The sequence below is a fragment of the Apium graveolens genome, unplaced genomic scaffold (assembly GCF_009905375.1).
Source record: "Apium graveolens cultivar Ventura unplaced genomic scaffold, ASM990537v1 ctg2815, whole genome shotgun sequence".
In the NCBI taxonomy this organism is placed as follows: Eukaryota; Viridiplantae; Streptophyta; class Magnoliopsida; order Apiales; family Apiaceae; genus Apium; species Apium graveolens.
This window is the reverse complement of record NW_027417812.1, coordinates 5169-16161: the sequence shown is the minus strand read 5'-3', so window position 1 is coordinate 16161 and position 10993 is coordinate 5169. Positions and strand designations below refer to the sequence as shown.

General features: G+C 30.7%; 1 protein-coding gene across 2 annotated transcripts; it reads right to left on the bottom strand.

The window, feature by feature from the left end:
• Positions 1 to 340: 340 nt before the first annotated feature.
• LOC141700726 (serine/threonine-protein phosphatase 7 long form homolog) lies at positions 341 to 3840 on the bottom strand. 2 transcript variants are annotated; one of them, XM_074504422.1, is made up of 3 exons: positions 3705 to 3840; positions 1037 to 2401; positions 341 to 716 (listed from the first exon to the last, which is right to left on the bottom strand). In XM_074504422.1, exon 2 carries the CDS (start codon positions 2396 to 2398, stop codon positions 1520 to 1522), a length of 879 nt encoding a protein of 292 aa, XP_074360523.1. In that variant the 5' UTR covers positions 2399 to 2401; positions 3705 to 3840; the 3' UTR covers positions 341 to 716; positions 1037 to 1519. The 2 variants fall into 2 exon arrangements, with proteins under 2 accessions (XP_074360523.1, XP_074360524.1); XM_074504423.1 differs by having other exon boundaries at positions 1037 to 2332; positions 3705 to 3837.
• Positions 3841 to 10993: the final 7153 nt, after the last annotated feature.

The following is a 10993-nucleotide window of genomic DNA, read 5'->3' as shown; positions in this document are numbered from 1 at the left end:
TCATGTTTAAATTTTTATACACACCAAAAATATTTTAATGTATAAATTAAACTGAAATTTATAATTTTTATGTAAATTTTAATATATTTAAATATATATTTTTATTCTTGAAATCAAAATTTAAATATAAGAATGTGTATCAAACATTAATTTATTTGTAGAACGTTTTTTAAACAAAAAGAATAATAATTTAGAATTTATGTAAAAGTATACATAATACAACCCATGAAAGTTCGGGTGAAAGCCCAATATAACTTTTTTTAATAAAAGAGTGCCCAATCTAACCACGCACGAAGGAGGTAACCAAAATAAATTCCAGCTAGGTAACTCGAATGATGTATGATTAATTTGTTTAAGAACCTCAGGTTGCTGCAAAGGTTCACTTCCTCGCAAATTCTCAAATCCCTCATTAACAAAATCAGATGTCTGATTACCCACGTCAGGAGCTTCCCCGTGGGGTATTTCATCAACCTGAACCCCTTTCCGTCGGGGTGCATTAACTCCGCCTCGTCCTCCTTTGTGACCTTTTTTTTTGGCTTTGGTCTCTTGGAAATTTCTTGCTCCCTTCGATCTTCTGCAGGAAAATCTTGAAAAACACCGTAGTTGAATGCATTTTTTACAAGTTGTTTTCCATGAGCGCATAAATGAGCAATATCTTCTTTGCTTCCATATATCTCGCCCCTTATTATAGCAGTTATATGATCAAACATATCAAGCTGAAAAATGTTGAGCATACAAAAAACGAAGTAAGTTGATCAAATAAAATGAAGATAAATCAAACAGACAGGAAAAAGATAAAATCTAAGCGCATATATGTTAAAAATAAGTGGAAAATACGATGAAAGGGGGATCAAGTCGCCTGGTGCAGAGAGTATATAGTATCAAATCTTTAATTCAACTAACGTATATACGGAACCACTAAAATAAATTACTTATCATTACTAAATAAGTAAGGCTGTTTATAATGTGCAGACAATTGGCACTACTTAATGGCACTACTTAATAAATAGTAGTTAGGAAAAGAAAGTAAAATTACCGTATAAAAGTGCGCTCCAGCAATACGTGTATGAAACCGGCGAGTAATGTTAGTATACCACTCAAAATATCCATCAGCAACCCCGCTACCAAGATGGGCACTAATATTGATCACATGCTCTCGTCGATGATTCCAATGAACAATATGTGGTTGATGCTTAGAAATCCAGTTGGTAGATTGTTTTCCTTGCAAATTAATATCATGAAGTGCCTTCGAGAATTCTTCATTTTCTGGTATTTCTTGAACCATGCCAAATTGCCTTATACACCTGTCCGGTAAATGTGGCTCCACGATGTGAAAGCAGATCAAAGGCCCCTTATAACACCAAATTTCAGCACCTTCTTTACAGTGCTTGGATAGCTTTGAAAGAACCTCATCGGTATATGGCTGCCATTCAAAATGAGAAGGTGCAAGAGCATCCAAACACAAGCGATGAAGGGATAGCACATGTGAACTTGTGTCTGAAAATTTTAAATACTTACATCATCGCATTCCATAAGGACCTGCCCGATCACACCATAAAGGATTATCCAAAGTCTCCAAAACTGGACCGCGAGGAACAGGAGCTAAAAACGGTAACCTGGTCCATGCCCAAAGCTGCAATAGCAGAACACATCCTGCCATTTCCTCAACTCCAGCCCTGCACGACTTGCACAACTCCCTAAACAAGTATGCAAGTACAGCTGCCCCCCAAGCTAAACTCTTACAACGGTCAAAGTCTTGTATTAGCGGGATATACATGCAGTGGACTTGGCCGCCTGAATGATCAGTAAATAGAATCCCGGCAATCAGTTGTAGTATATATGACTGAGTATAACGCTTAACATCATCCTCAGATGGTGAATCTTGAAGATTTTTAATACATGAAGTTAACCAGCTCAGTTGTAATCGTCCACCTTTCAACTCCTTATCTTCTTCTTTAGGTCTCTTACCAAATATGCGCTCAACCAGATTTGTCCATCCACCATCCACACCACCAGTAGTACCAGTAATAACGTCACCATCTATGCGTAAACCAAGTAGAACACCAACATCCTGCAGGGTAACTGTGCACTCTCCAACTGGTAAATGAAAGGAATGCGTCTCAGGTCTCCAACGTTCCACAAGCGCAGTAATTAAGCTCCAGTCAATATTGATACAGGAAAGTCTAGAAACCCCGTCAAATCTTAAGTCCTCAAGAATAGGAATCATGCTACCATGTAGGGGAGGAAACCTAGCTTGTGTAGGGTTACGCCGCCTAGATCGCTGAGAATCGCCACCACCAACATCCCATACAATAGACGATCTATGGCTTGACTGCAAGTATAGCAAAGAAGAAATCTTAGGCCCAGGAAACATAGTTAACTCGTCATTCAGATCCATGACCTATAAGAAAAAACATTATCACAATGGATTAGATATTTAAAACTTCAAAAGTGATCTTAACAAACAACATTAAGTACAAGTCTTTCTGAATTTGTAACAGGATACTTGAAAACACAAAGAGAGTAGAAAACAACAGCTTAAAGTGTGCCATGGATCACATTTTAGAGGCTCAGAGAAAAGGAGAGATCAACGAGGACAATGTTTATCATATTGTTGACAACATTAACATTGCTGGTACATTTGCTTCCGCTAATTTTGCTCCTGGAATCTTTCTCTTTGACGTCATGTTTAAAAGAACAATTAAATTCAGACACGAATATTTAACAACTTTTTAACCTTGTTTAAAACTCATCACTGTTATAAAGCCAGAGATGTTGTTGTAATCTTATATTGCCAATAAGGCATGTAAGCTAGAGTCAAGAGGCTATCTTAAATCCTGTTGTATCAGATTGCTATGTAGTGTCTAATCTTATCATTTCATATCAAGAACATCGATTGACACAACACTGCGGTCTATTGAATAGAGCATTGCAGAATTGGTTAATCACCCTGAAGTCCAAAAGAAGCTAAGGCATGAGATAGACAACATGCTTAGGGTTGGAGTTCAAGTCACTGAGCTAGACACCATTGTGATATTACTTAATAAGCAAGGTAGTTAACACAGTGTATACATTAGCATTAACAAACAACATTAAGTATATAGATGATCTTATAACAAGTACAAATCAACAGTACGTAATATTTTAATTTAGGTTACTACATTTGGTAAGACTTTCTTAATCTATTGAACCTCGGCTCAGTCATATAAATTAATGAGCATCTATGAATTTCTTAATGAGCTACACCCGCAATCTAGTTTATTAACGAACCTATAAATTTATGTCTAACAAGTATAGTGACATGTAATAACAACTTTTAATTCCGCAATCAGGGAGTGTAATACAAGACGGTGTCAAAGTATTATAACCCAGGATTTTATATAACTTACACAAATGTACTGCTATAATTTAAACTTATGAACAAGCACCCATTGCAACCAATATAAATTTCATGAATCCAAATCCCCAAAATAGTATTTCAAATAGTATAACCACAATGTCCGTCTAACATAATGATCTACTTTAGTAATAAATAACAATTAGATACGAGGCATACACAGAACAAGACAATTAAACTCAATTTAAAATGAATAATATATAAACAATATTTACTAAAAAAAGCCCTAATATGAGCATACACTGCATCAAATCAATTCGATAAACATTCAAAGCTATGAAATGATTGAAAAAGCAATTAAACTTACTAGAGTGTCTCTGATATGTAAAGGAGATGGAATCGGGATTCTCGTCGCCGTAGATATATCAGTTTGTATGTGTTAGAACTGATTATGTTTGGGTCGCAGGGGTTGTTAAAGAGAAGTAGGCATGTTGATGCGGATCCTATTGGGTAAAAAAATAGGAGAAGATATAAAAATAAGAGAAAGTTTAGAAGAAAACCTTTTAAAAAGAAAGATATAAGTGAATGTGAATGTTGGAATTGTAATGAAAAAGGATATTATGCTAATAAATTTCCTAAACTGAAAGAAAAGAAAGTAAAATATAAATACATCACAATTCATAATGGAAATAGAACAAATTAAAAAAGATGACAATAGATGGTATGAATATGAAGAGTTTTATATTAGTGAAACTGATAATTAGGGCTGATCATTCGGTCGGTTCGGTCCGGATAGTCATTTTTTCTTGGACCGAACCGGACCGAAGTTATATTATGGACCGGACCGAGCCGAACCGAAATAATTCGGTTCGGTCCGGTTTTGGACCGAATAGACCGAAATTTTTTTCAAAAATAAAACTGAATTAAAAATTAAATCATAAATTGTAAATTTTAAAATATAATTAAAGTAATGTGATATGTAGAGTTCTAATACTCCATAAATATAATTACAAATTAAAAATTTTGATTATAATTTTTAAGATATATGTAAAATATATATAATACAAAATTATAGTATTTATGATTTGGTCTATTCGGTCTATTCGGTCCGGACCGAAATATTTGTGAAAAGAACCGAACCGAACCGAATTTTATTTCGGTCTATTCGGTCCGGACCGAATAGACCGAATTTCTGAAAACTTTAGGACCGAACCGAACCGAATTAGCATGGTTCGGTTCGGTTTTTCGGTTTCGGTTCGGTTTTGCTCAGCCCTACTGATAATGAAATAAACTTTATAAATTATGAATCATCTAGTGAAAGCAATTGGGAGGAATGGTAGCAATATACATAGAAGCAGATGTAGAATATAAAAAATATAAATTCCTAATACAAAAAATATTTATAGATAGTGGAGCAGATCTATGTCTAGTAAAAAAGGAAGTTTTAGCTTCATATAGATGGGAAAAATCTAATGCACATAGAACTAGGGTATCAGGATTTAATGAACAAAAGAAGGAATTAGATGTAATAGCAAAAAACATGAGAATAAAGCTAAATAAAACATTATTCAGTCTACCTATTGTATATCAGAATAAGATGAAGCAATCTATATTATTAGGAAATAACTTCTTAGATTATTTTAAAACACATATAGTAACTTCAAATACCTTATCATTACAAACTCCGTGTAATAAGTGGATAGTATTAAAAAGAATTATGCCAATAAGTACTATAAATACTATAAGAATAAACAATCTAAGAATAGAAAGAAATAATAATCTACAAGAATTAACTGAAAAATATAATAATTTATTAAAATCCAACTTCGGAGAAAATCCCATGAGTTTATGGGATAAGAAAAAGATATATGCTGAAATAAAATTATTAAACTCTAATGATATAATAAGATCTAAACCTATAAGGTATAGCCCTTCAGACCAAAAAGAATTTGATAATCAAACCAATGAATTATTAAAATTAAAATTAATACAAGAAAGTAAAAGTCCACATAGCAGCCCGGCTTTCCTTGTAAGAAAACATAATGAACAGAAAAGGGGAAAAGCCCGTATGGTAATAGACTATAGAGAATTAAATAAGAAAACTATATTTGATGGATATTTCTTACCATATAAAAGAAATCTTATAAATAGACTAGGAAATAAGAAATGGTTTAGTAAATTCGATTGTAAAAGTGGATTTTGGCAAATAAAATTAACCAAAGAATCAAGGCCTTTAACAGCCTTTAGTGCTCCGCAAGGACATTATGAATGGATAGTATTACCCTTTGGATTAAAAAATGCGCCACAAATATTTCAACGAAGAATGGACCAAATCTTTAGAAAATTAAAAGATTTCTGCATAGTATATGTAGACGATATATTAATATATAGTGAAACTCTAGAAGAGCATATAAAACATTTAGAGCAATTTATAAAAACAATAAACCAGCATGGAATATTATTGTCTGAAAAGAAATCTGAAATCTTTAAGAATAAGATAGAATATTTAGGATACAAAATAGATAAAGAAGGTATACAATTACAAGATCATGTAGTAACAAAGATTGTAAATTTTAAAGATAAATTAGAAAATAAAAAAGAGGTACAACAGTTTTTAGGAATAGTAAATTTTGCCTCAGATCATATTAAAGACTTACCTAAATTAAGAAAACCATTACAGGAACTAACAAAAAATAAACTTTTTGAATGGACAAAAGAACATGAAAATTGTATAAAAAATCTTAAGGAAAAGGTGAAAGATTTACCAAAATATAGAATACCCATAGAAACAGATCATTTAGAATTATATACCGATGCTAGCGATATAGGATGGGGAGCAGTCCTAATAGCATATGAGAATGATGACATAGATAAAGAAAAGCCACATATATGTGGATATGCAGGAGGAACTTGGAAACCTAATGAATCAAACTACCACATAAATGAAAAAGAACTATTAGCTGTAAAATATGGGATTAAGAAGTTTCATTATCATTTATTGCCTGTTAAATTTGTAGTAAGAACAGATAATACTCAAGTAAAAGACTTTATTACTAATAAAATAGAATTATTACCAGAATTAAATAAAAGAAGAAAATGGCAATCTTTTTTCTGTTGTTATGATTTTGTAATAAAAAATATATCAGGAACAAAAAATGTGTTAGCTGACTATCTTAGTAGAGAAAATAAACAATGAAAATAGAATATACAAGCAGACAAGCTCAACCATGGAAAATAATATCGGGATCTTTAATAATATGGACTACTACTTCAGAAGTTGTAGAATTCATAAAAAATTTTGCTCTCGAAGGATTAGATGAAAATAATACAGAAAAACTAGAAGAAGCATATAAAGGATTTCTAGAAATAGAAAAACACATTGGTTATTATTTCACTCCTAATAGAAGGTATATTGATGAATTATTAATATCAATTATTAGAAAATTAAATGCCATTGAATGTCATGCATTTTGTTTTTGTAAAGGAAAAATTTAATTGTTTGTTGTTCTTAGCAGGATATGGAAAATTTTGAGAAATATATCACTGATGTCACTTCTCATATATCAACCAATAATGAGAAAATCACCAAACTCCAAAAGGAGATAGAAACCCTGGTTCAGGAGAACCAATATTTTCTGAAACAAATTATGGAAGCTATAAAAGACAAAACAACTCTACAAGCTTCAGTTGCAATCCCTACAATAAAACATATAACATTTTCATCAAAGCTTGCAACCATGCCATCACCTTCAACCAACATATCAACTACTCTGTCAAATTTATCAATGAGTGATAGGCTGAAACACTCACCTGAGATAGTGAAAACATATGAGCACATGATGAAATATTATGATTATAAATCTAACCCTGATGTTTGCAGACTGACAAAATCTACAAAATATCCCAGATATATTTGTTGTGAAAATGCAAAACCTGACATAGTCTATAACCTGTTTATACATGGTTTTGTTGACAAGATCTTAACAAATGAAACCATGTATTGTATATCAAAACTACCAAGTATAATTGTCAAATCCATGGAAGCTATGGTACGGGAAATGGGAGCAGGCTCATACGGAATACAAGTTTTTGATGCATCAACTGATCTAGTTGGAAAACCCATAATAATATGTCAACTATTTAAATTGGGAAGGAATATGGCAGATATTGTGGGAGAAACCAAAAGCTTGAAATTGCCAAATCCCTGTGATATTAACAAATTCCAGGAATGGTTATGTGAAAAACGAGTCATTGGTCTAGCTACCCTCAGGTCCAAAATACAAGATATACTACGAGCTCGGAAAGTTATAATCATTTCTGAAAGCCATAGTGGAGGTTTCACCGAAAGTATAATAACCTTATATTATGATAATACTATACAAAATTCAGGTACTATGGCATTAGAGATAATGCTTGATAAAATAGAAAACCTGAAATATAATCATGCAAAACATACTACTGAATATTATTAAAGAGTAACAGGTCCTAGAAAGAGACCTATTATCAGTCTAAAAGATAATGATAAAGGGAATTCTGATCCCTTTGCATGATACAAAAATGGTGTGATACACCAAAACACTGTAAATTGAATGGTGAAAACCAAAAAATATGAAAGAGCTATATTACCAGAAGATAAAAGATTCCTTTCAACAACAAAATATCAAGGCAAAATGACAAAAATGGAAAAAGAAGAAAAGGAAAAGCAGATTCCCTGGAAAAGATGACAGATCCTGCAAGATATCATGGCAGACACAGAAGATAAAGATGAAGAAAATATGAAGAGACGACAAAAGAAGAAATGACAGACAAAGAAATGGCAGACAAAGAAAATAAAAGATTCGAAATGGCAGACAAAGAAAATAAAAGATTCGTGGAAAAAACCTGCAAAAGAGAATTATTAGTAATTATGTAAAAGAAACCGGTTATCCCGGTAATCTGTAACCATATAGAAGGACTACTATAAATAAGTCCATGCATAAAATGTAAAGGATATCAAAAAATTTCTGAAGTTCAATTCTCTCTTTGAATATGTCTGGCTAAACTTCTTCACTCTCTATAAACTCTACTAAGAATATATCATAATAATAGAAAAGATTATTTTATATGTATCATATACAATCAGGATTAATTCAGGAAAATAATACCTTGGGAAATAGCAATATGGAAGAGACCGTGTGAGGACTCCTGCATCCAGCCAAGAATATCCAAAGGAGCTTGGAGAGCGTTGAGGATAATAGGGCAAGGGTGAGTTGAGACTTCCGGTGACCAGAAAGCTATTGTAAGAGGTAAAAATTCTGATTTAAATCTTATTGTGTATGATAGCATTATAAAATAATGTTCTCTAAGATTATGATGTTTAATAAGTATGAGGTTATAGGGATGATTTCATTTAAAATAATGAATTCGTTTTTGTCTACTGCTTACTACATGCAAATATTAATCGATATGAATATGTATTATAATGCGCCTTCCCTCTTTAGGGTTGTGAGGTATATAAACGATCCAGAAATTGGTTTGGTTGGTTCCCCCAGAAATTGGTATCAGAGCCAGTAATAGGCCGGAAATAGTAGACAGTGAATAGTAACTAATGAATAGTAAAAGGTACATGAATAGTAAAAATAAAATAAAATTTGAAGGTTAAATGAGACCTCCGACAAGAATAAATAGAGAAAGGAATAAAAAATATAAATCTAAAATAATAGCAACTCTATTAATTTTATTAATAGTAGAAAACAAAGTAACACAACAGATGTGTAAGAAAATTTTATATAGACAATTAATCTGACTTATGGAAGATTTAAGGATACGATCAATTCAGTATATAGCTGATAAAGAACCAACATATAATAGGCTAATAAATCAACATATTAAAAGTTGTAAGATAAGCATGCAAATAATAAATGAAAAATTAGATATTATAGCTATATTACAAACAATGTTGGAAGAAAGAGATGAAAAAATTAGGAGACTAGAGGAAGAAAAACTTTTATTAAAACGAGAAAAATTTATTAAAGAAACTAATTTAGAAATCGAAATAAAAGACTTAAAAGAAGTTTTAACTGAACAATATAGATTAATAGACGATTTAAGACAAAAAAATAAAAAATGAATTGGACAGATCCAAATGCAATAACTAGAAATAATAGAAAACTAAAGCAATTAATAAAAAATCAAGAAAAAATATAAATAGATCTGGAAAAATTACTAGAAAGAAAAAATAAAATAACATGGACAAGAGAGAATAACGAAGAAATTATGAGAATTTACCAACAACTTGGAAATATGATAATAACATTTAGAAATGATAAACTAAGAATACAAGGACTTAAAAGAATAATTTTAACAAATAATATAACTGGATAAAATATAGATGGATAAAATGTCATTAGAAGAAATAAGTGAAAAACAAGATATATATATTATCAAATGGATGAATACGAAGGAGGAACATCACAAACCCTAAGTTTTAAACCAGATATATATAATCAAATTCAAAGTGAAACAGAAGAATTAACAATAAAAAAGATATTCAAGACATCATATTTTGAAAGAAATAAGGAAGTTAGGTATATAGCCCAAAAACATGAGAATGTAATAGATATAGATACAATAAATGGAAAAACAAGAATAAATTTAATAACAGATGGATTAATAAAAAGAGAATTATCCAAATTAAAGCAAAAGGAAGCAAATAAACTAAAAAATATATATATTGGAGCAATAGAATTTACAATAAAAGCATATTTTCAGAAAAATATCGATACTCCTATACAGATATATGTATTGGATGATAGAATAATAGGAAATATACAAGATTCATTAATAGCGGCAATAAAAGGAAACTTGATATATCAGAAATTAAAATTTATAATACAACCCGATTTCAGTATATCACTAAGGGATGAAAATAAAGAAAGATCTTTAACATTATACTATAAGTTAGATGGAATAAAAATGCAAAAAGGAAGTAAAGTTATTAGTATAGAAACCAAAATGGTTTATGCTATGACTGGAAACCATCACGTAAAGAAACAAACGGAATTAGGAATAATAGTACCAAAGTTATATAATGATATATTAGAAAAAATTGAACATAAAGAAGAATCTCAAATAACAATCCCAGAAGAAATTACAATAGATTTTAGTAATAGACAAGTGATTCCAAGGCAAAGATAAATCCAATATTAGAAGGATCTAGATTAAGTTTTAGAAAAGAACAAAATCCTATAAGATTAATTAGATCAATGAGTATGACGAGTAGAAAGATAGATTTAATAAAAATAAATACTGATAGTTTGAAAATAAAAATAATAATATTTGACGAAACAATAACAAGAGACTGTATAACAGAAATTAATACCGGAGCTACCAAAAGTTTTATTCATATAAGCAAGGTAAATGAAGAAAATTGTAAATGGATAGAACCTCAGACTTACAGATATGCAGAAAATGATAGAGAAATATTTATTACTAAATGTACTAATTTAAAGTTTAAAATATTAGACTTGGAATATAATATAAATATAGGAGTAATAGAATATGATAGTTCGAGTGAATTATTATTAGGAAGCGACTTCTTAAAAATGATAAATTATAAAATTAATAATAATGGAATAAAGATAGTAGATCAAGGAAAAGAAAGATTTATAGAAAAAC